Source organism: Mustela nigripes, chromosome 3, assembly GCF_022355385.1.
Source record: "Mustela nigripes isolate SB6536 chromosome 3, MUSNIG.SB6536, whole genome shotgun sequence".
In the NCBI taxonomy this organism is placed as follows: domain Eukaryota; kingdom Metazoa; phylum Chordata; class Mammalia; order Carnivora; family Mustelidae; genus Mustela; species Mustela nigripes.
In genome coordinates, this window is record NC_081559.1 from 122,234,270 (window position 1) to 122,261,453 (window position 27,184).

General features: G+C 35.9%; 1 protein-coding gene across 1 annotated transcript in view; it reads left to right on the plus strand.

Annotated features, from left to right (window-relative positions):
- The window catches only part of LOC132014534 (lipoxygenase homology domain-containing protein 1-like), a 159,371-nt gene that overhangs the window by 95,051 nt on the left and 37,136 nt on the right, over window positions 1–27,184 (plus strand). Inside the window, 1 exon segment of the mRNA XM_059395506.1 lies at window positions 5,639–5,770. Within this exon segment, the coding sequence (XP_059251489.1) occupies window positions 5,639–5,770 (132 nt within the window).

Sequence of the window (27,184 nt, forward strand, 5' to 3'; positions counted from 1 at the left end):
CTACACACACACACACACACACACACACACACACACACACACACACACACACAATAGGTTGAACCTGCCCAATAACGAGAATAGCAAAAAATATCCCCATAAAACTGTTGAGAATTTTCAGTTTGTATTTCAATACAGATATAGAATAACTTGGCTCCATAGGTTTTGTTTTGTTTTGTTTTAAACAACATTAGCTTTTATTCATGGTTTTCAGGAAGGTACAGTTGAAATTTTCAGGCACCCTTAGCAACAAAAGGGACTTGCATAGGGGAAAAGATCATTAGCAAAAAAGGGACTTGGGTAGGGGAAGAGATCATTTTAGGAAGAGCATAGTAAGGTTGCATTTCAGGAGACTTCAGTAGAGATCTTTCTGTGGGGAAGTTACCTATTGTCCCCAAGTGTGTACCCCTGAATCATGGTTCTGGTATCCTTAGATGCAACTGCACTTGATTTAAGTGTCTTTATACGCTGGTTGGTGTGGCAAGGCTCACAATCACATGGAGTTCACTACTCTGCCCTGCCTGTGATGACACAATCTTGTTGACTGGGTTCACCTACCAAACAGTGAGAGCCTTCAAAGTACAGCAGGATAGAGAGGCAAGGATATTTCACTCATAGGCTGAAACCAGGCTACCAGTTATCCATATCCTGCTTAGGCCTCTTGTTAGCTGTGTGCTCTGACAGCACTTGTATCAAATGTCCATTTTCTATAAAATGAAAATGAAGGGTGCCTTAAATCAGGGCTGATGTGTGAATTACATGAGTTAATATATATAAAATGCTTCTAATAGTGTCCGGTATTCAGTCAGTGCTATACAAGCACTATACAAGTATTTGTGGTTATGATTATTAAAGAACGGAAGAGTCCTCATGGTGAAATTTTTTTTTCAGCAAGATTTTTTGAAGACTTTATTTATTTATTTATTTATTTAAAGAATTTATTTATTTATTTGACAGCGAGAGACACAACAATAGAGGAAACACAGGGTGGGGAGTGGGAGAGGGAGAAGCAGGCTTCTCACCACGTAGGGAGCCTGATGCGGGGCTTGATCTCAGGACCCTGGGATCACGACCTGAGTCAAAGGCAGATGCTTAATGACTGGATGACCCAGGTGCCCCCTTTTAAAGACTTTTTAAAGAGTAGTTAAATGTTCACAGAAAAATTGAGGAGAAGGTATAGAGATTTCCCATTTATCTCCTGCCCCACAAATGCATAGCCTTCCCCACCAAAATTCCCCACCGGGTGGTACATTTATTATAATTGATGAGCCTACATTGAAACATCATTATTATTTAGAGTTTATTGCTGACATTTTGATTCGATCTTAGTATTGCACATTCCATGGATTTGGACAAATGCATAATGGCATACATCCATCAGTCTGATATCTAAAAGAATATTTTAATTGACCTAAAAATCCTTACATTAATTAATTTTTGAGTGTTGAACCAGCCTCACATATCTGAGATAAATCCCACTTGGTTTTATTATATTAATCTTTTTATAGATTGTTGGACTCAATTTACTAATATTATTTTGAGAATATTTGTGTCTATGTTCATCAGAAGTATTGGTTTATAGTTTTTTTCTTGCAATGTCTTTGTATGGTTTTTGGTATTAGGGCAAAACTGACCTCCTAGAATGAGTTAGAAAATATTCCCTCTTTTTCTATCCTCTGAAAGAGGTTGTAGAGAATTGGTATAATTTCTCCCTTAAATTTTTTGGTGTAAGATTCACCAGGGAACCTGTTTGGGCCATATGCTTTCTGTTTTAGAAGGTTATTTAATATTGATTCAGTTTCTTTAATAGACTTGACTATTTATTTTGTCTGTTTCTTCTTGTGTGAGTTTTGGCAAATTGTATCTTTTAGGAAATTGGTCCATTTCATCTAGGTTATCAAATTGGAGGGCATATAGTTGTTGAAAGTATTCCTTTATATCCTTTTAATGTTCATAGGATCTGTAATGATGTTCTCTCTTTCATTTCTAATGTTAGTGATTTATGTTCTTTCATCTTTTTTTTCTTAGCCTGACCAGAGACTTATGAATTTTATTGATCTTTTCAAATAACCAGATTTTGGTACATTGATTTTCTGTGTTGATTTCCTGTTTTTAGTTTCTTTAGTTTCTGCTATAATTCATCATGATGTATCTTTTATAACTTAACTAGAGTTACTAGATTCCTGGGAAGATATCTTCTCATTCTTTCTTTCAATCACTTTGGACAAATAATGTAACTTCTCTGTGACTTGATTTCTTTATTTACAATTCGGTTAGAATTTGGTTCAATTAATAGTGTGTTAAGGAGGGCATGTATTGCATGGAGCACTGTGTGTGGTGCATAAACAATGAATCATGGAACACTGAAAAAATAAAATTAAATAAAAAAAGAATTTATAGGGGCGCCTGGGTGGCTCAGTGGGTTAAGCTGCTGCCTTCAGCTCAGGTCATGATCTCAGGGTCCTGGGATCGAGTCCCGCATCGGGCTCTCTGCTCAGCAGGGAGCCTGCTTCCTCCTCTCTCTCTCTCTGCCTGCCTCTCTGCCTACTTGTGATCTCTCTCTGTCAAATAAATAAATAAAATCTTTAAAAAAAAAAAAAAAAAGAATTTATAATAAAAGTCATTGTTCCTTCTACCATTTAGATGAAATAGTTGTCTTGTGCAGCAAAACCTCTCTTATTCATGAGTCTACATTCACGGTACTAGGAACCCTGTATATAGGAGAAAGTGTGAGATCTGACTTCATGTGCTTACACAATCAGTTATCATACTGAGACCATGGAGAAGGTTCTCAATGGATTATTTGGAAGCTCTGTTCATTCCCATTTTTCCAGATAATAACTCCATGGTTATAATCCCATATAATAACAACATAGTGCACTTGGTATTATTTGAAGAATTTTTGATCAATATAATTTGTGACTTTTCATTAACTTTAATGCACTATTTCTTTTTTAGGGCATTTAGGTAATAGTTAACATATCCAAGTTTTATAAGTATCATATCTGAGACTTAAATTATGCTTAAAGTTTGCCTCCTCTTGCTCAAATTCCAGCCTAGTTTTATTGTATTAGCTTCTGTATACAAATTATGAGGCTCAGGTATCAGTAACCTGAAAAAAATATAAAACCAAAGATATGGTTCAGAAGTTACATTTTTATTATAATAAGGAATTTATTTCAGGTTAAAATTTTATGGAAGTTTTTATTAAAGTATGTTTGGAAAATTCATTTTCACTTCATACTAGTATGCTAAGATCCTTCAAGTTTCAAAATATAAGTGAAATAACTGTCATATACCCAGTTTATCAGATCCTGAATATGTACCTTATGTGGAGAAGTGTGACAAAAATATATTTCAGATAATAAAATAGATTTTATGGATTTAAATATATATGTCATAACAACATGACACATTAATATTGTATTTTAGCTTATTTTACTTATAAGTAGCTGGTATTTAATAAAACAAAAAATTTTTTTTACAAGTTCAGTTTTTGCAGTTATAGCCTTTCTGTGTGGTTGATCTTGATACTACTAAACTTTTGGATATAATGAGATGATTACAAAGTAATCATTCAATTCCAGCTAGACAATTCTGTTTCTTTCACCTTTATCACAGTTTTTTTTTTTTTAAATATTGTGTTTAATAAATCTTTAGATTGCTTTTTAAATTTTGAAAGTGAGACAAAGAGAGCACACTGGTAAGAGTTACTCCAATTCAGAGTAGGCTCTGAATCCACTGGATGGCTGTTTGGTACCTGGATTTTAGAACTCCAGCTGTGACCCACTTGGTTTAAAGGCCAAGCTGGGCAGTGTTCTATACAAAAGACAGGAACATCTAGGATGACCATTCCAAAAAATGTCATCCAGATCCTAAATTTCCTACTATTTTTTTTTTTAAGATTTTATTTATTTATTTGACAGAGTGATAGAGAGCACAAGTAAGCAGAGAGGCAGAGAGGCAGGGAGAGGGAGAGGGAGAAGCAGGCTCTCCACTGAGCAGGTAGCCCAATGTGGGACGTAATCCCTAGACCCTGGGATCATGACCTGAGCTGAACACAGCTGCTTAACTGACGGAGCCTCCCAGGCATCCCCTAAATTTCCTACTATTAAGATAATTGTTGTGTTTATAAAAGTATATTGACATTCATTTTTCAGGATGACGTAGAATCTTGAAAAGCCAGTGTGGGAGGATAGAAAGATAAGAAATGCGTGTTCCCGTTTTACAGTTTGCTTAGGCTGACTCTGTTGTGCAGCTCATTCTTTGTTAGGCACCCTGTGCTTGGGTATGCTATAGAGCTCATCAATATATACCAAAGGTCATTGTTTACATGTTCTACCTCTGGACTGTGAACTCATCAATGTCAAAGCCATGTGTTATGCATTGATTTATTCTTATGCTTCTGGCAGTGCCTGTGAGAGAGATTATTTTCTCTTTGTAAATCCTGGATTTCTACATTATTTGTAGATAATGTAGTCCCTTGATTATGGGTCCCTTAATGGACTATAAAAAAATGGTGGCTGAATTATATTTAGGAATCGTTTTTACTCTTTCCTCTTTAAGTGTTCATTTACCTTCAGTGGACATATTTCTAGTCATTTCTGATCTTATTTTTAATATTTTAAAGTTCCTTTATTAGCATCAATCTCCAATGTCTAAGCATTGCCTTGTAGATAAGCCATGCCGAGAAACACGTTTTACAGAGTTTGGTGTTCAAAAGATTATTATTGTCTGAAATTACATAATATCAAATAATTATAAGGATCTCTCTATCTCTTTCTATGTATATATATATATATATATATGACAATATTATCACAGGCAGTTCTTTAGACACCAGTGTTGTATAGTCATTGCCATCACTCTATATGATTAAGTGTTGCTGATTTCTCTTAACCATAGTTATGAGATCATTATGCCTTCTCATGCTAACATATATTTCATGGGTCATTTGGAATTATTGACTGCAGTTATGATATTAAGAAATAGATGCTATTATTTATTATTATATAAAATCAGACATCAATATAATTTTTGTTGCTGATGAGGTTTGTAACTATGGCTGAACCCTAAGAAGGAAACACAAGCAATTTAAACTGTGAATCATTAGAATCATTATTCAGATAGGCTGGAGATATCTACTCCTGAACAAAATACCAAAACACTTGTTTCTAAATAAAAGGCAGAAAAATAGATAATGTTTTATTCATTTATATGTATATTTCCTTGATTTTCATATTTCAGTAAGGTAACGTAAAATGTTGTTTGAGTGATGTTTTAATCAGTTTCCCCTTCCAAAGAAGGCAAAGTGCCAGATTATCAAAGGAGTTTCTGTTTAGAATCTATAAGAAAAACATCTTGAATAAGTTATTTGATTCATACTGTGGTGTTAAATTATTGCTTGAATTTACAAGGCAGTGAATAGATTTTATAGGAATACCATTCATGCACAGCCTGCTGCTAAGAATAAAAAGTCATTTTCTGGTAACTATGTAATGCAGAGTGAAAAGATTTGACTAGGCATTGAAATGGAGACAATAGCAAAACTTAAACTTGCATAGCTGAACATATGGTGAATTTTCTGAGAAGAAACAAGTGATTTTGAGAGGATTGCATCTTTAAATCTTAATTTCAGTTGGCAGAGAAAACCCAATGGGTATGTCAGCAACACCCAGCCAAGAGGAGGAAAAAATCCATGAGTCAAAAAACCAGCAAGAAACACTACCAGAATCTGAGGCCAAGTGTTCCTTACTTTCTTCAGCTGCAAGTAAGCAAGTCCCCCCACCCCCTTCTTTTGATTTGTCTGCATTGCTTCTTTGCGGCCACCTTAGGAAGAACATCAAATTATTTTTAATGTATACAGTATATTATACCGATGAATTTGCTTTTAAGCTGTTACCTTGCTTTTTTATGCAAAGAATACATGTATAGGGGTGCCTGGGTGGCTCAGTTGGTTGAGCATCTGACTCTTGATTTCAGCTCAGGTCATGATCTCAGGGTCATGAGATTGAGTCCTGTAAAGGGCTCTGTGCTCAGCAGGGAGTCTGCTTGAGATTCTTCCCTCTGTTCCTCCTCCTCCTTGGGGTCGTGTGCTTGCTCTTTCTCTTAAATAAATAAATAAAATATTTAAAGAAAGAACACATATATATTAAAATATGTTTATTTCTTTAGCTTGAATTCAATGATTCTAGAACAATGACTTGGTAAGAAGAAATTATTATATGGCATCATATTTGGACTATCACATACAAAATATTTTATGTATATATTTTTTGAATAATAGCAAATTCTAACCAGAGTCTAAGTAAAAACAAAAAAAAAATAATCTGTTTCTCCAATGCAGAAACTGAGGCATGAATAAAGTGCTGTAGGCCTCAGAGGTTTGAATTTTTAGTTTCCATCTTTTAGTCTGATCATTTTCTTTCTCTTAAATGCATTGCTTTCTCTCTGGGAAGTATAACTAATGATATCTAACAAATTCTGTGCATCAGAATTTAGTAATATTTGGGTAAAATGAAATATTGGACCACTGTCTCTGGATGATTTTTGAAAAAAAATCAATTTTGAGAGACAGATAAATTATAATGTTACCTTTCAAAAAGTGCTTTTTGAAAATTAGTAATTGGATATGCTCTCTTTTCTTTCAGATAGTAGCAGAAAATAGATGTCTCTTGCTGACAACCTTATGATACTATCACATCAACCAGAGGGAAGAGAAATTAGCCTTTTGATTCTTGCTGCATTGGACCAGGCCCAGTTTTATATTTCTATGGAACAGTGTGACAAATCACACTGCATGAGAAACATGTGCTTAGTTAACATTTTTCACAGAAGGAAAACTCAATCTTGTGTCAGGAAGTAATGGCACCTAAATCTGGGATGGCCACCTCAAGTAAAATTTGACTTGGTTGAAAATAACATACTAGCTGAAATTCCTAGAAATAGATACTTTTTATGAGTAACAAACTGCTAAAGAGGAAATCTTCTATATATCCTATGAATATTTGTCTGTTCTGGCAAAAAAAAAAAATCTTTAAAATGTTACCATTGTTAAATGTTTTTGCATTTAAGTTGTATCATATGTTGATTTAATATATTTATATATTGTGCTATGCAACATATATGCAAGAATGCACCTCTATCACATCACATACTTGTATTTCTTTTTTGTAATGGGGATAATTGAGATCTAGTCTCCTCACAAGTTTGATATTTATAATACAATGTTGTCACCTATAATCACTCTACTGTACATTAGATCTTTAGGTCTTACTTACCTACTAGTTGCAAGTTTGTATCCTTATACATCTCTTCTATTCTGACCCCTGACCCCCAAGCCCTTGGTAGCCACCATTTTGCTTTCTGGTTTTACAAGTTGAGCTTTTTTTTGGTTCCACATATAAGTTATATCATATAGTATTTGTCTTTGTCTGATTTATCTCACTTAGCATAATTTTCTCAAGGTCTATCCATGTTGTTGCAAATGATAAGATTTCCTTCTTTCTCATGGGTTTCAGATCTTCTTTATCTATTCATCTGTCAACGAGCACCTAGATTGTTTCCTTATATTACGTACTATGAATAATGCTGCAATAAACCTGGAAATGATATGTTTCTTCAATATTATGTTTTCATTTCCTTTGGATACATACTGAGAAATGGAGTTGGTGAATAATATGGTAGTTCTATTTTTAATTTTTGACTAGTCTCCATACTGTTTGCCATAGGGGTGCTACCAATTTAAACATTCCCATCAACAGTGCCCGAGAGTTCCCGTTTCTCCATATCCTCATCAACACTTAATGTCTTGTCTTCTTTTTTTTTTTTTAACTTTATTCTTGATAATAGCCATTTTTACTGGTATGAATTGATATCTCATTGTCTTGATTTGCATTTGCCTGATGATTAGTGATATTGAGCATCTTTTTATGTATCTGTTGGCCATTTGCATATCTTTTCTGGAAGAAATACCTATTTATTCTTCTTTCCCTTTTGTAATCAGATTGTTTTTCTGTTATTGAGTTCTATCAGTTCTTTATATGTTTTGGATCTTACCACCATTTTTGATACCATTGTTAAATTTTTAAGGATTGGAAAGTATACATTTTAGAATGAGGCTGGAAAAATGATAAAATTAGGTCTCATGATAAATATAAACCTTTTCAAATCATTCTTTCATGTAATAAATTATGAGATATGCATTGCCTACTAAATGTCAGATGTAAAGAAATAGAGGGATGCGCAAAAAGGACTTTGTCTCTGACTTCTTGAGGTTTATGCACTAGTGAGCCAGATAAGTATTAATCACACAAAAATAAAAGTTTAAAAACTGATAAATGAGATGTGGGAAACATTCAAGGCATGTTAGACAAAAATAAAATTTAAGTTATTAATTATAAAAAGACTTGGAAGTCCTTTTTTAAAAAGTTTTTATTTAGTTAACATACAGAATAATATCAGGCTCATGGGTGCAATATATTGGTTCAACATGCCTATCCAACACCTGGTGCTTGTCATAACAAGTGTACTCCTCTGATAAAGGGTTAGTATCTCAAGTATATAAATAACTTATAAAACTCAACACCCCAAAAATGAATAATACAATTAAAAAATGGGCAGAAGAGATGAATAGACACATTTCCAAAGAAGATAAAGAGATGGCCAACAGACACATGAAAAGATGCTCAACATCATTCATCATCAGGGAAATACAAATCAAACTACAATGAGATATAACCTCATACCTTGTCAGAAAGGCTAAAATCAACAATGCAAAAAATGATGGGTTTTGGCAAGGATGTGGAGAAAGGGGAACCCTCTTATACCACTGGTGGGAATGCAAACTGCTGTAGTCACTCTGAAAAACATTATGGAAGTTCCTTAAAAAGTTAAAAATAAAGCTACCCTGTGATCCAGCAATTACACTACTAGTTATTTACTCAAATGATGCAAAAATACAGATTCAAAGGGTCATATGCATGCCAGTGTTTACAGTAGCATTATCAATAGCTGAACTATGGGAAGAACCCAAGCATCCATCAACTAATGAATGGTTAAAGACATGAGATATCTATCTATCTATCATCTATCTATCTATCTATCTATCTATCATCTATCATCTATCTATTATCATCTATCTATATCAAAATATTACTCAGCCATAAAAAAAGAATGAAACCTTGTCATCTGTGATGACATGGGTGAAACTAGAGAGTACTATGCTAAATGACATAAGTCAGTTAGAGAAAGACAAATACCATATGATTTCACCCAAATATGGAATTTCAGAAATAAATGAGTAAAGGGGGAAAAAAGGGAGAGAGGCAAACCAAAAATAAACTCAACTATAGAGAACAAACTGATGATTACCAGAATGGAGGTGGTGGGGGATGGGTTAAATAGGTGTAGGTCCTTTGTTGTAGTTAATGGTAATATAATAGAAATGGAGAGTGGGTCAAGGACCGAGAATAGGGAGACTGAGCTTAATTTGTTAATGAGTTGCTTAAATCACTGACATAACACAGACTTTGGACTTGGACATGAAATCCTGGAAATTCAGATGATAAAGCTTTCCTAATGCCATCTACAAATCTCTATGATTTGTTTAATGTTGCTTTCTATGTAGTGGAAATGGCTTTTATACATCCATGACTTTAGATGGGGAAAAATATCTTCGTATATGAATATTACCTAGAAGGTTCCCATTCATTACTCAGTAATTATATCATGACTCTATTTAGTTGTCTTTTACCTCTCAAACATCTGCAGGAGTTAAAAGTTGTTTCTTGTCAGAAATACATTCCTCTTGGTTTTGCAGTTTAGCTGTCATACTGGATAGAGTTGGGTTACATTAGCCATTCATATTAAAATACATGTTTGTTGAAAAATACTTTTAAAAATTTATTTCATATTTTAAAAAATATCAAAAACAACTCTCAGCTCCTGAGATTATATTTGCCAGTCTACTTTCAGGATAGGGCAAGATATATATAGTTGGGGAATTAGGTAATACAGAAAAAAATAAGCCTGTTCTCTGTATTCAAAACTCTTGTTTACTAAAAAAAAGGTGGATGTTTTTCTTGTCAAGAGACAAAGATTTAGAGCTTATAAAACTACATATACAATAAAAAATGCTTTGGTAGTAGTAAATAGACGTGTAGGGCCATTCTATCTGCAAGCTCTTCCTTTAGGACTAAGTTGAATTTTAATATTAGTTTTGTTAGGGAACTGGGGTTTGAGGAAGAAATTTTACTTTTTACAAAAAGAATAAAATAATGAATTTCAATGTGCCCACTTGCCCAGCTTCAACAAATATCAACATATGACTAATTTTTTTTTAAAGTTTTATTTATTTTAGGGGCACCTGGGTTGCTCAGTCAGTTAAGCACCTGCCTTTGGCTCAGGTCGTGATCTTCAGGGATCACGGATCGAGGGATCAGGGATCGAGGGATCAGGGATCGAGGCCCATATCAGGCTCCCTGCTCTCTGCTTCTTTCTCCCCCTCTCTTCCCCTCTGCACCACTTGTTCTCTCTCTCTCTCAAATAAATAAAATCCTTAAAAAAATATTTATTTATTTTGGACACAGAGCATGGGAAAGAGGGGCAGGGGAAGAAGAAGAGAGAATCTGAAGCAGACTCTGTGCAGAGCATGGAGCCTGACATAGGGTTCAATTCCACAACCCTGAGGTTACAACCTGAGCTGAAACCAAGAGTGGGCCATTTAAACAACTGTGCCACCCAGGTACCACTGTGACTTCTTATTTTTATGAATGAGAAAACCGAGGCCTGGGAAGATGAATGTGGTGGAAGTCTTACCTCTAGATTGTCCACCTCTTGCTCTGTCCACAAGAATTTGAGCATTGTAGTGTGACAACCATACCAGTCCTTAATCCGCTGGTGGGTGTGTCTCACTGCTGTTGCCAGGCAAGGCCGAATCTGTGCCAAAGTCTCAGCCATAGCATATACTTTCCTTAAACCTATTTAGATGCCAACACTTTAAAAAGCAAACAAAAAAATATTTGGGCAAAGAAAATGTGAAATCTGTTACTAAGTTGAGGTCTTCTTTACAAGCAGTCACAGTAAACTAAAATTTTTCTGAAAAAAAAACCACATAAAAGAAAAAGTTAAAATTATGCCATTTTATTACTCTCCAAAAAGCACTTTATAGATACATATACACACACATATTCATTATGTTGGGTAGACAGTTTTGTGATCTGCTCTTCAGCTAATAGAATACAGTAAGCATTATAAGCATTTTCATGATATTACTGCTACAAAATAATTTAATAGCTGTAAATAACCTATTGTATAGATGTTCTATACCATATATACCTACTCTCTTACTTTTGGGCATTTTTTCAAATTTTTTTTTAAGTATAACTTGCAATGGACACTCATCTGTAATTTGTATTATTTCTTTAGAATAGTTCTTATAAATAGAATTACCAGGTAATAGCTTATATTAATTGTTTTTCCTCTTGTGATCTTAGTATTTGTTTTTTTTTAATATTAAAAAATAACATTCAGCATCCAGACAGAAGTGTAGATTTATTCTTTTGTGCTCATGTTATTATAGGGAGTTACAATGTAGAGGAGGTGTAAGTTTCACATATCATAGAATGAGGATTTGAAGGGACTTTTGACCTGGCAAAAAGCAATGTAGAATTTCACATGAAGGATGAAGAAATAAGCCACGTCATTTTAAGTAATTCTAATCAGTCAGAAGTACCTTTCTGTGTTAAGCAGAAAACTTACCCCTCAGAAACTCTTTTGAGCCATAAAAAGTCAACAGCCCGTCCTATAAAATAAACCTTAATATTTCTTCTGTGTATATTCTCATTCCTTCTTAGTATGTTCTTCTTATATATAAATATACTAAAACATGGATTCTTAGTGTTTCTTTTTAGTATATCCTCTTCTATTTGAAATACATTTTTTAATAGTTCCTCCTAATATATGTTCTTTAAATTCTTTACCTTTATGAACATTTCAAGTGTGATTCTCCAGGTTGGAGCCTGTCTTTTCGTATAGCCTGAACAGTTAAAATAATGGTATTCCTTTAATGTGGACTCCATGCATCTGTTAATATGGTCTTGGCTTGGAGTACATGTTGTAGACATCGTTATTGCACTCTTGGTATATATTAGATCATTAGGATGTTGTATTCAGATCCTTTCACTGACGAATATATAACTGATTTTTAAAATCAAAATGTAGACCTTTACTTTGATACCAGTTAGTTTTTATCTTCTTGATACCAGTCCAACATCCTAACATGTTGAAATAGTTTTGACTATTTGATCTTATTTTCTGTTAGCTATTCCCACCAGCTTTGTGCTTCCTGTGCCTTGTATAAATGCCTTAAATTAAGAAATGGATAAATTTGTGAATAAAACAAAACTATTCATATTAATTTTGTAGAAATAGATATTTTTACATTGCAAGATACCTATAGAGATTCTGCTTGACTTATTTTTTTCCAGATGATTTTGGGGTTAAAGAATAGCCTTTTTTTTCTGATACCGTGTGTCAAATATTGACGAACATTTGTTTTCAATTTCTGCTTTATGTTTTAGTATAAATCAGTGTTCTCAAACACTGTCTTAAAAAAGTGCACAAAAGTTTACACCATTTGTCTTTTTATGCCCATACTCTCTGATGGTGATTCATACTTTTAGTGGACCTTAACCTTGACTAATCCATGAACCATTAGAATCAGCTAATTTGTTATTTATTTCTGTGAGTTATATTTTCTTTCTCTAGGGTTTCAAAAACTAGCAATACAATGGTGGATTAGGCTTTTGGTTTTTTTTCTTTTGACTGAGTCAACCTGAGTGGTACTTAATTAAAATGTTCTGTCACCCATATGAAGCACATTTTTAGTCATCTGAATACATTTTAGGTGCTGTAAATTTTTTTTCAGGGAGAGCCCGAAAGAGTCTATTCGTTAATTCAGAGTTGCTATGAAATATGCTCCCAGCTTGGAATATTTTAAACTTCTAGTCAACAATAGCAACTGCTTTTACAGTTCTCAAATGGATACACTTATGGTCTGAGACTAATGGACTTTGGTTTATTTCCAAAAGATCATGGCATTAGGTGGAATTCATCTTTAATTGATGGCTGCACAAACTTTGATAAATTATTCTGTATTATAGATTATAGCATATCCAGTCATCAATTTTCATTAACATGAATGTACACCAGCAATGTGCAATGTTTGTGCAAATGTGTTGCTTGTGAAAATGTTAGAGACTGAAGAAGAGGTTTTAGAAACCATTTATTTGTTTTCAGATTAAATCAGACAAACTACACACATGCACACATGTGCATGCATGTATATGTTCTTGCGTATGGACATCAAAAAGTGATCACTCGACCCTGTCCCAGGCTTTGTTCATTCCCTGTTCAGTGATCACTGTTTGTCCACTGGACTTCCTGTCTCAGTCCTCCCTGCTACATATAGCACATCCTGTTTCACATGGATCTTTCTAAAACTCAGATCATATCACCATCATACTTGAGGATCTTGACTGGCTCCCTATTGCCCGCATAGGGGTGTGCCGACTCCCTTCCAACTTGACCAGTGCCTTTCATGATCTCACTGTTTCTCCTTTTCTCCTGTAATATCTCATGTGATGCCATGTTCAACCACTTATCACCATGTGCAGCTCCTCCTTTTGCCTACTATTTTAAGTGTTTGTACATACTGGGTATGCTGTTCCTTCTATCTGGAATGTCCTTCCTTTCCTCTTTCTGCAAAATTTGGATTCATCCTTTTGCCTTCCTCTGTGAAGCTTTCCCTGCCCACGCCCCCACAGTTAATCACTCCTTATTCTGCTACATTTGAGCTTTCTAGTATTTCTTTTGTTGTCTACGAATGCATCTACATATTGGAAATCCAAATATTTATGTCTGTCTTCCCTGTCAAGTAATTTGTATCTCTGAGGTGAGACTGTCATTTATTTTATTTATCTTTCAAACTTAATCTGTGTCAACTTTCAGAGAGCAATAAAACTAACACAGTGCCCAGCAAATAATAGGAACTAAGTAAAATTTTCTTGAATTGAGTAAAAATGATCCTTTTAGATGACTCAAATATTCATAAGATATTGAGTAAATGATTAGCATCCTAAACAGTTTATCCTCCTAACCTAGCTCGCTGATTACTCTCTGGCACTCATGATATGCTATAGTGTTTTTGTCAGTAGAGATCTGATTGTCCTTTTGTCCAGAGTCTGAAAAAATTCCAATGTGTTTTTGAGGTTCCTGATCATGCTTGACTAGAAATAGCAGGCAGGGCATTTAAGTGTCCACCTATAATATTTGAGTTTTGAAAATCAGATTATGTCATAAAATTTTGTTGGACCAATTTTTGTGTTCATTTCCAGGTCAGCTGTCTTTGATATTACATCCCACATAGCATGGGATTCAAACCTGGTTTGCCTAAGTTTGACATCTCTGTCTCCTTTGCTGCTGCCTGTGTAACTCTGGGCCAAATATTTAACTCTGAGTCTCAGTTTGTCCACTTGTTTAGTAGGGAAGAGTATCTCATAGAGCCAGTGTGAACCTTGAATATGGTTGACATGATAATAAATTAAGTTTTTAGGACAGTGTTAGCACAGGGTAAAATGTGTCCTCATGAGCTGTGTTTAGATATATCCATCCATCTTGGAGTACAGAGGCTTTGGAGTTAGGCATTCTCTCTTTCTATATGATTGTATAAGTATCATATACTTATTATATGATATGGGCATATTGCTTAACCTCTGTCTCTTTTCCTCATATTAAAATGGTATCATGACTTAACATACCTCATGGAGTGAGAAACAAATATGAAGCATCCAACACAGAGCCTAGCTTGTAGTAGCAGCTTAGTAAATGGTGATTATTATTATGGTTGAAGGAAAAATGGCTGCTGTTGCAATGACAGAAATTGCCCAAGAAAGTAAAGAGGTGGCAACCGTAAAAAAATGAAGTCCATTTCTTTCTTGGTATTTACAGTTTTTTGTATAATTTTTATTTTAAAATTTGTTCATTATAGCAGGAAATAATTATAATAGACCCTCTTTACTTGTGGGGATATGTTCCAAGACCTCCAGCAATGCCTAAAAGTACAGATAGTACCAAAACTTACATGTGATTTTTTTCCATACATACATACCTATGATAACTTTAACCTATAAATTAGGTACAGTAAGAGATTAATAATAATAATAATAAAATAGAATAATTATAAAAATATACTGTAATTCATAGTTATGTGAATGTTGTTTCTCTGTCTCTGAAAATATTGTATTGTACTCCCCATAGTCACCCTTCTTGTGATGATGTGAGGTAATAAAATTCCTATGTGATGAGGTCAAGCGAGGTGAGTGATGTCGGCATGGTCACCTAGTGTTAGGTTACTATGACCATCTGACCAGACATCTACTTTCTAACCTTAGTTGACCACAGGTAACTGAAGCCATGGGAAGCAAAACTACAGATGGTGGGGATTAGTAGAGTTATTTGCTGGGTTTGTTGTCATCATGGTTGATGTTGTGTTGATAAGGTCCTAGGTGCTGCCTTGGGTTGCCTATAGTTTCAAACCACAGAATCAAAGGTAAGAAGAGCTAAAGAAGTCATGTCTTCAAGGAACTTTTAAACATTTTTCATAAGAAAATTGACTTCATTATCTAAGAATGGGATGCTTCTATGTGGAAATTTCACCCAAGAATTAGTCCAGACAACAGCACAGAGTAGCATGAGAGAGGCTGTCAGCAGTGCCTGCCACAGCCTCTCCTTAGATGAGGGAACAGGGTAAAGAGAGTGGAAAGGGGCGCCTGGGTGGCTCAGTGGGTCAAAGCCTCTGCCTTCGGCTCAGGTCATGATCCCAGGGTCCTGGGATCGAGCCCCACATGGGGCTCTCTGCTCAGCGGGGAGCCTGCTTCCTCCTCTCTCTCTGCCTGCCTCTCTGTCTACTTGTGATCTGTCGAATAAATAAACAAAATCTTTAAAAAAAAAAAAAAAGAGAGTGGAAAGAAGAAAACGATTATAGTTGGGGACTTCATTAACCTTTCTGACAAATGTGGAGTGGCTATCTGGGAACTGCTGACTGACAGGGGCTGCCTTGTGAAAACCTGCTGCTGCAAAGTCCCCTTCCTCACAGCCTAACCTGCTCTAAGCACCTCAGAAACCATTTGCCTTTGTGAAATTCTACCTTTAGCTTTAAATGCTTTCATTACCTTCTCCAATAGTTTTTTTGTTTTTCTGTTTTTTTTTTTTTTTCAGAAATAGCTCAGAAAATTTTTTCTCTCACCTCTATTTGCCATTTTTACATCTCATTCGAAAACGTTTTAATTCCATTTTGGGGGAGTTATTACTTTACACTGTAGTTATTCTGTTTAAAATTCTGTAAGCCAGGCAGGTAACTTTATGAAGAATCTATGGAGACAGAACTACAAATTCTAGCACACATACATGTTGTGGTATTAAGGACAGGTGAAGGATTGCCAGGTATTTCAGATGTTTATCGTCCTAATTTAATTTACTTCAGTAGTTCAGTTTCAGTTGACCAGAACCTTGCTGTGAGAAGACAAGCTCAGATGAACTCCCTCGAGTTTTAGCAGTTCAGTGCTTCCCTGCCCTGCCCCTCCCCTCCTCTGTTTTGATGTCCTTGAGCTCCATGTGACAAAGGATTCTTTACCCTGATGTTGCATCTGATCTGCCACTAATGCCTTTTTTTCCCCCATCAAAGAAATCAGACCTTCCCAAAGCAGTAAGACTCTTCTCTCAGAAGATGAATGGAAGGAGTTAGGGCTGATGGAAAATACAGGGACTCAGGCCAATGTCACACTCTGAGTATATGGAGATGAAGGAGCCACTGGACTAATAAGTCTTAGCAGGGACAGCCGAGAGCAACTTTTCCTTCAAAGAGAGAAGGAAGAATTTCGGGTAAATAATGTTGGCAGTAATATTGTCTTTTGAATGTCCCAAATTTATTTCTATAATAGAGAAGGGTGTGGTGGTGGTGGTGTGTGTGTGTGTGCATGCACGCGCGTGCGCAGGAATGGATGTGTCCAATATAAAATAAATCTCTGGTCTGCTAAAATCCCCACAAGTTATCCTAATGCCCATTGTAATCATCACAGGAAACCGATTTTTTTCTTCACATATCTTTTATAAGCGAAGAAAGCTATAGAAGAAAATTGCTTTCTTTAAAGGCAATTAGTTTTAGGCTATTGGTTTGAAACTGGCCCCATAAACCATCAACCTCAAATCAAATTATAACCAGACTATATAAGCCATTTGGAAATTCTTCTGGTAGTGAAAACCCTTCTTTTGTATTGTCGCATATACAAATATATGATATGTTGCTTACCTAAGCAGTATGAGTGTGAGATTATTTTCTTGGCATCTTCAGATGCCATATTTTGAAGCTTTTGTCCATGCCCATTCGAATATCTCTCTTCTTAGCAACAGAGAACACTGGGCTGAACTATTTTGAGTATCACTGGTTGCCTCTCCTAGTCCCTCAGGGCTTTGGACAAATTTCAATTAGGACAATTACATTCCACTTTACTAATTCACCCTCAGCCCCACAGGGTACAGTGTTAAACAGCAGTTGTTCTCCTCAGAGAATATTCCTTTTGTAACCTAAGGCTGTATAGAGAACAGCGAATGATTGAGGCCAACTCAAGTCAACTGGAAGCCAAGGCTGTTTTAGGCTGCAGTACCTAGCAAACACAAATCCTAAAGTGGTTTCCACATCTTCAGACCTCAGCCTGCCATTTTACTTTTACAATCATTAAACCTGCAGTGAAGAAAAGCAGTCATGCAGTCAGGAAGGAGCATGTTGTCTCCATGCACAGGCAGTCATACCGTATATAACACATGCATTTCAAAAATTATTTGAAGACGATTGTTTAGAACTCAGAGGCTTGTACGGTTTGATACCTTGGTTATCCTCACAAAAGTCTATTATTACCCATAATATACCTATGGCATGTGTGTGTATGTGCTGACAAATCCTGTCAGTGTTTTTCTGGAAACATTTACGCATGTTCCAGTCTTAGAGTGAATGATGTAGATTCTCAGTCTTGATTGCACATACAATCACCTGGGAGCTTTGAAAATTACTGATGCCCAGTTCCACCTCCAGAGATTCTGGCTTATTTTGTTTAGGGAGCAGCCTGGACATTGAGACTTTTAGAAGCTCCCCAAGTGACTCTAAAGTGCAACCAAGGCTGAGAACCCCAGTTGTAGCACAGGACTGCAAGTCTGCTGAGCTGGATTAGAGACCTAGCATGTGACCTTGGCTACGCCAATTATTTTCTCCAGGTCAGCATTATTTTTATATATCGAATGGAGGCAACGATATCTATTTTTTCTCCTAAATTTCAGGGTAGTCTGCAATTTATAAGAGAGAGGAAAATATATATATGTTTAAAAAATTATTGACATATTAGAAATGTATTAAATTAGTGAAGAACAGAGGCCTCGGATCATGGAGACAAGGTTCAAAACCAGATTGACCATTTATTAGTTCTGTGACCATGAACAGATTGCTTATCTTCATTAATCTGTAATTTTCTTCTTAGTAAGGAGTGAGAGGCAGGTAACAATACTCACTTAAAAGGCTGGTTGTAAAAAATGTTTGGGAATGTGTGCCTCACACACTGCCCCTGGTAGATGGGCAGTGCTCTACCAGCTGTAGATGTTGCAGTTACTAAGCACTCTCTCTCTGTCAATAGCATCAACATGTTTGTTTTTAGCATCTAGCTTCTACTTACTGTGAAGTGAGATCAGGGTCTCCAGCTCCAAGCGACTATTTTAGTGGCAGAGACTCAGGGATGGGTATGAATGCCCTTTCGGAGTCTAAGGCCTTGTAGACCCAGACCAGCTGCTTAGACATGTGGAATCTTAGATCTACTGAATCAGAACCTATATTTTAACAAGATCCCCAGGTAATCTGTGTATATGCTAAAGTTTGCGAAGCACTGGTCTAGGGTTATAGGGAGCAGTGGGCCTTTTGGTAGTCTGAAAACCTTCAGACGGGACAAGGCAGCTCATCCCTGTGATCCCTGTGATTGTGCGCTCTCACTCTTGTGGCCATTGACTCCTGTGTTCTTCTTCAGTGGTATCATCTGCAATGTCTGCATTAGTCTTTTATTCTCTTTTCCTGCCTTCAGATCCCAAAGTGAGCATGTAACTTTTTTTTTTTCTTTTTCTTTTTGAGGACAGTGTAGCATTTCTGATCAAACAGACTTGGGTTTGAATCCTACTTTTGGATCTGTGTGTCCTGCCATGTATCCTTAGATAAGTTACTTAGCTTCTTTGAGTTGTGAAAGATCTTTATTCTTCACAGGACTCTGTACAGATTGGAAGAGACCATATATGTTGCTTTCTGGCTGGCACATAGCTGCGCTCATGGCATGGCAGTTACATTCTCCAGAAATAACAGGAGGACAGTCATGAAGTCACATAGGCTATAGCCTGACTGTTCCGTTAGCCCTTTATTTTCTCACTTAGAATGTGTGGCAAGAGAAAGTTTACACTTCTGAATAGATATCTAACGGCTGACTTAACTTTTGGAGAGAAATTAGGCCCACAAGGCAGGATAACTTCTTACTTCCTCTAGTGGGAAGAGCTCCTGCGTTCTGCCGCCAAGATCATCTCTGGGAATAAGAAAGTGGAGGGGGAGAGAAGTGTTGTGGGGATTTAACAGCCTCCTTTCCTCCTTTCCAGTCAATGCCAGCATAGTCCTTCTTGACCTGGTGATATAATAGCCCCATCAGCTAGTTGGTCTAACTGCTACAGTTTATGCGGGAAAGTAGTGGTGGTGGTGGACCCTTAAAAAAAAAAGAGAATTTCTGGGGCACCTGGGTGGCTCGGTTAATTGAGCATCTGACTCTTGATTTTAGCTCAGGGCATGATGTCAGTGTTCTGGGATTGAGCTCTGTGTGGGCCTCAGGGCTCAGTGAAGAGTCTGCTTGCCCCTCTTCCTCTGCTCCTCCCCCTGCTCTCTGTCTCTAGGTCTAAAATATATAAATAAAATCTTTAAAAAAGAGAGAGAATTTCTAAGCATGGGAAATGGGTATCCAAGAGGAATTCTCTTGACTTTCGGGTCATCTGACTGCCCCAGCTCTTTTGCAGTATAGTTTATAGGCAATAATGTAAGTCAAATATAATATGAAAGTGCCTATCTATATTTATATCTCTAGTCTGTGGAGATAGATGAGTACCTGTAGTAGAAATAATGATAATGGATATTACTCAAGCTATTAAATAGCAAGGTGATATACCACCTTTTTTAATCCTCACAGTTCAGTGTCCTGAACATATTTTATTATACTGAAAATGTCTGGTTATAAATCTATCTCCCTTACCAGATTATAACTTTCTCTACAATAGGGACTATGTCATCATTTTTATCTTTGCAAACCTTGTGCCTTGCATAGTGCTTACATTTTTGTGCTAAAGAAACGTTTATTCAGTTAAATTGAAAATTGTATGCAATCGACATTATGTCCATCCCACAGATGAAGAAATTGAGATTGAGAGTTTTACAATAATGTATTTTATTTAGGTTGCAATAGCCAGGACACCAGTTGAATTCAAAATGACTCCCAAGCCAATTCTCTCTAATGCTACCTGGATTAAGAAATACTCTTGGGACATTTCAAAAACTAACCAAATATATATATCTGTGGGTAGGTTTGTTTCTTGTCCTTGAACTTTGAACGTCTATGTTGTAGTTTATAATCAGACAAGAGAGGATTTTCAGAGTAGAAGCAAGTTCTAGACTCACTGGTACTTTTCCTTAAGCTTGTAGAAATAGCTATATTTAGCTTTGATGAAAATTGCTTTTTTTTTCTTTTTAAAATAAGAGCCCATCTTTGGGTGCAGCTCAGAAGATGCTGGCTCCCAGTGAGAAATGTGTGGTAATCAGAGAGCTGAGCATATGTATGTTCTTTATCTTATTCTTTCATCTGACTCCTTCTGCATATTTTTAGTCAAGTCTCATGCTTTTTCTGTTTCATATTCTGTCTGTGGAGTCCACTAGTGGCTTCTTGAGAAGACTTCATTGCTAGACTCTGAGAGGTTCCCTGAGAGCTTTCCAATTATTAACAACAACAAAAAAATGCATTTAATAAGGAGAAGAAAATGAATTTTTTAATGTGCTTAATTTTAAATACTCTGCTAATTGTTTCTTCTTTGCATGTCATTCAGATTGAAATAAGAAACATTGGAAAAATATATAAAATCAGGCTAGGGCATGATGGGACTAGCAAGCAGCCTGAGTAGAGCTTACAGAGGGTAATGGTTTTTATTTTGTATTTAATATTTATTATGAAAAGAAGGAAGTAGCCTTTTTAAAGCAATAAGAAAGATAATGTATTTTATCAATTGTTTTAAATAATGTGAACACAATTTTTATAGTTATAACATTCTAAACAAATAGGGTTCATCTTTGTGAGGTTCTTAAAAATAGCATTTTTATAGTTATACTTACAAAGGTAATCTGTGTTTATGGAAAAAGATCTGAAGAAAAAGTCAAGTATAAGAAAAAAAATGAGTTGTTACTCATTGATAATTTGATGACCACTGGGGTAGTTCACTTTCTTCCAGTCTTTTTTCTACAAATCATTCTCTTTAACTGATTTTCTTTCTCTCTACATATACATACACACACACACACACACACCTTTGTATATAAATGTATATATTATATATTTATACATGTAAAGATATGAATATAATATATATGCATATTTACACATACACATATATACACACATTTATGTATATCTCACCCCTTTAATGAAGTTGAATCATGCTATATATATATACTTTGGAATCCTGCCTTTTCTTTTTTTTAATTTTTTATTTACATCATGGCAGTAACAATGGCAATAATAATGTGTTTTCTAAGTTCTTACCATGTGTTAACTGCCTTCCAAATACAATATTTTTGTTACAGAAGCAACTCTTTGATTTAGGTACCATGAGTATCCATCTATATAGATGAGAAAATGGAGGCTCAATAAACAAATGATTTGGCTAAGATCACTTAGTAAGGGTCTTATTGTGTGTTAGACTCCAAGGATGGAGATCTTTTTAAAATTACAATTCTATTTGAGTACAGTTGGTACATAATGTTACTGAGATCTTAAGCACTATCACTGGGCCTTAAGTTTGTTTTCAAAAATAGATGACAATTAAATTTTTAAAAACCATGAGATTTCTGTATGGAAGCATAATTATTGTGGAGTCAGATGCTATGGTTTGATTTCTAAAACATCTCTGCTTTCTAGCTTTAAATACCGTGCGTGGTGGTGGGTATTAAGAAGGGCACTTATTGCATGGAGCAGTGGGTGTGGTGCAAAAACAGTGAATCTTGGAACACTGAAAAAGTAAAATAAAACTTAAAAAATATTTCTTAATTCTTATCTGTGATTTTTATTATTGTATCCTTGATTGTATAATGAAAGTAAATGAGAAAATGTTAAATTCACTGAAATGTATATTGCAGCATTTCTTAGCACAAAACTAATGCAATGAAATCTAGTATTCTAGTACAAGAGCAGATAAGTATGTTCTATTCAGTTAGACAAGAAGTATTTTCTGGGCACCTAATAAATGTCTTCCATAGTGCCAGATGTTGTAGAGAATGGGAAGAAACCATATGTTGGCTTTAAAGTTTCTCTATTCAGAAGCGTTCAGAGGTTTCAAAGGAGAAACAGAAAGTGACGCTTGAGGAAAATGCAATACCTACGGAATCCACAAATTTTAGCAAAATTATGAATTCTGTACCTGTGAGTTACTGGGAAAGATGAGTATGACATTTTAGGAAGGAGCTCCCCAGCAAGTCTCCCCTTATCGGCCTGTAGTCATTAGCACTTGTGCTTTCTCCAGGGCCTTTAAGTGAGAAGAGCATTCAGAGGGATAGCGATATCACTATGTGGTGCTCCTTCAGTGGGCACGGAAAACAGCCCCAAGAACAGCATTCCAAGGAGGGAATGCTCAGTCCTTGGAACTAAAGGAGGCATCATATACCCTTGGGTTGGAGGCATAGGTTTCTGTGAAGAATAAATAAGTCAAATCAACAAATGAATTGAGCAACTAGAACTATGATTAAATCATCAAAGGGATGGGGAATAAAGGACTTTTCCTATGGCTTAATTTAATTTTTTTTCATTTTAAATTATTTTCAAATTTATAAAAATATTATGAGAATGGAATAAAGAGTGAACTTTACCCAGAATCCAGTTAACATTGTACCCCATTTACTTTATCTTTCTCTATTAAAATATCTCTGTGTGTGTATACCTGTGCACGTTTTTCAATCATTTGAGAGATAGTTACAGATACACTACCTACTGACCATTAATTTTTTCATTGTTTATTTCCCCCAAACAAAAATCCAGTCCAGGATAGTGAATTATATTTAGTTGTCATGTTTCCTTAATCTCCTCCAATGTGGAATTCTTCTGTCTTTCCTTGTCTGTCATAACCTTGATGTATTTGCAGAGTACAAGCCCATTACTTTGTAAGATGCGTTCAATTTGTGTTTGTCATGATTAAATTCAGATTATTCATTTTTGGCAGAAACTCCACAAAAGGGTGGTATTCCATTCAGTACCTCCTGTCTAGAGGTACATGGTATCACTTTTTCCCATGACTGGTGACACTCACTTAGAGTAGTTGATTAGAGTGGTGTCTAGCACAATTCTTCAATGTAAAATGCTATGTATTTTGTACTTATTAATTAGTGATTAATTAATAGTATTCTGGGGGGAGACACTTTGTTCTCATAAAATTTTTACCTGCTAATTTTAGTATCTATTGATGTTCCTTGCCAGAATCAATTATTGCTAGAATGCTTGCCAAATGCGGATTTTTCTGATTATGCCCTTCCTTCTCCATTTATTATTTGGTATTCTTTTTTTTTTTTATTAAGATTTTATTTATTTATTTGAGAGAAAGACAGTGAGAAAGAACATGAGCGAGGAGAAGGTCAGAGAGAGAAGCAGACTCCCCGTGGAGCTGGGAGCCCTATGTGGGACTCAATCCCAGGACTCCGGGACCATGACCTGAGCCGAAGGCAGTCGTCCAACCAACTGAGCCACCCAGGCATCCCTATTATTTGGTATTCTATAGCAGTGTAGAACTTTCTTTTTTCCCCGACCTAAAAATTTTATTTAATTTGTACCAGCAATAACTTAATGGATTCTTATTTTTTTGATGTGTTTAATCTGTTTTTATCATCCCTTATTTTGATGCTAAAATCATCCTACATTCATTTAGTGGAAGACCATTCACATTCTTATTTTCTATTTCCTTTCCTGTCACCATCCATACTCTGAACACTTCTTCACTTTTTTGGCAGAAAAAGGTATTTAATCTTACCTAATACTTTCTTCTGTTTAGCCCTAGTTTCCTTTAATGGATAATGACATTTAGGAACTAGTATTTGTAAGACACACACAGAGAAATTATTTTCCTCTCTAATGCCTACCTACTGCAGCCCAGGGGTCTCTTCTGGTATGAGAGACTGACCATGCTTCTGCTTTCAAAGATGTTCCCAGGAAATAGTTCTGTGGTGAAATGAGTTTGTGAGACACTGACTTTTTCATTCCTTTCTTGGAGATCTGGGGCGCGTATAACTGTAGTGAAGGCTCCGAGATGCCCTGTGGTAAAGAAAACTGTTTTAACAGCATTTCTAAACTAAAATCACCATGGGACCCATATTTTCAGGTAAAATCTATTAACATTCCTTGAGATGAATATTGTGCATTACTATAGGGATTTGAGGCATTTTGGAGACAATTGAGGAAAAAGATATGACCTGGAGGCAGCAGCAGTAGGTCACACAAATTTTATTGTGAAAGCCCTCGACAGGTTTGCATGCAGGAAATGCCCCTCATTGCAGGAGTCTCTGCATAGCCGAGGGTGGGAATTGCTACTCAGGAGAGAAAGAGGGTAAAGGAGCTCCCAGGGGAGAGCAGAATCTGAGAGGGGCCTTATGTGTCTGGGTTTGTCAGCAGAACAGTCGGGAGTCTCTGTCACAGAGCTCCAAAGAGCAGCAACAGGTTTGGGCCTCATCACAAGGCCCTATATTATCAATAGGTAACAGCTGTTGGGTGAGGTTTTTGTGGGATTCGCAAAGCAGGCAGGCTCTAAATGGCTGAAGACTTGCTTGTTTGGGCTATCTTTTGGGTGTGTTTGGTAAAATCATTTGGGCTACTTTTAAACTTAGAAAATTTGAGTTTGCCACCAGCAGGCTTTTGCACTAATGTGTCTTAGCCTGCAGTGAAGAAATGAGCAATGTAAGGATGAATGTGCAGAGGTCATCTTTCAGTGATACAACAGTTGCACACTGAGGTGCATGGCTTATGTTTGTATGAATTCAATCATAGTTAGTAATAAATAGGGGTCTATAATTTATATGACTGGAAAATGACTAGCCAATGTGCTAATGCGCTCTTTTGAAATCTCCAAGCCACAGAGAGTTCTGGGAGAGGGGATCAATGTGAAATCCCAAGGAACTGCTTTTAACCTAGAAGCAGCTAGGTGAACTGTTGGATTATGATGGTCTATCTGAGAGGAAATGGCAAACTCACTCTAGGTCTGGCCTTAGCCATTGCCATGATACAGACTAGAATAAACCATGGGTTCTGCTTTCAATCTGAGTGGAGAAGCAAAATCAAGTAGCAACCATACAATAATTAGGAGGCAGTTTAAGGTCCAACTTTAAATCTAAAACCTATGGATTTCCAGTAAGAAAAATACGTGCCCTAGAGGTACTAGGAAGCTTTTGTGAAGAGGCCTTGAAGAGTAGAGAGGGATGAGTAAGGGCAGAGCAGGGAGAGATGGTTAGTAGAAAGGTATTTGGGAGTTGCCTATTTCAGGTATGAGTGCTGCCCGTGAATGATCATGAAATGTGCATAACTACATATATATGTCTAATGACTTTTCCTCAATGAAAGGGAAAGTGTCTATTTGCAAAGCTCAAGTATTTTGTGTTTGAATGGTCTTTAAATAGCTTGAATTTTGTCAGACACAAGTTGCTTGACCTAGTTTAAGTAGAGTCAGTTGATAAATGCATTGACCTACAGATCTTCCATCATTGTGTCTTGCATTCCTACTCGTGCATGTGCGAAGAATTCTGTGTGCATGACTATCATCTCTGTCTGATAATTAAACCCTAACCATTATCTGTTTTCTCAGTATTTCACAATTGCTGTGGAAGTTTATCCTGGTGCAACATAAAGTTTTATTCAACTGCATGCATTGCCAAGTGAAGCAATTTAGTAATCTTTGTATCTTCTGTATATTCCTCTTAATAGTTCCCTTTTCTTAAAGGACTTTTCCTTTTTTTTTCTTTTTTTTTAACCAGTACTAGTATAATCCTATTTAAATTAACTCTATATTTTAGGACAGATCAAGACCAGGGTAATTTTCCTTTTGTATATTAGTGTGTCTGAGTGGGAGGAAGAGAGTGATAGGTCTGTCTTTTTTGGACTTGAGTGCTAAAATAAACAATAACAGATGCCTAAAGGCATATGCAATTGTACTTATATTCAAAGTACTTCATGAAGTGCTATTAGAGCACCCACTACATGAAAGGTGCTCTGCCGGAAGTTTCAGCAAGTCCACCTAAGATGTGGTACTGGTCTTTAAAGAGTTTATCCCATAATTAACCCAACTATATACCAGACCGTGGCTTTGTTCTTTTTAGAGTTTTAATTTTAATTGTCATATCTACCTGAGTGAAAATGCCTCTCTCACTGTATATGTCTTTCAAAATATCTATTGCAGGAGCTAAATTGATTTCTCCCAACTTTCAGGTTATGAGCAGAAAGGTGGGGTAACCTGACTGAGGTGTTATAACCTCTGTGTTGAACTCTGATGTGTTATTTCCGACATTGTAAATACTACCATACATCTCTTGCAGTCAACAATTTTAGTCTTTGAACTAAAAAGACTTTAATTACTTAGTTAAAATTTCTTAAAGTAATCCAGGAATTTTAGGTTTCTAAGAAACCAAGAATGAGTTTGAGTTCTTATGTTAATGTTTTCTTGTGATATAATAAATATTTTGCTACTGTAAATCAGCAGGGGGAGCTCAACAAATGAACTTTAGTTTCTACTGAGGCCATTCCTAAAATTGTTTCTATTCATTCAGGAAATT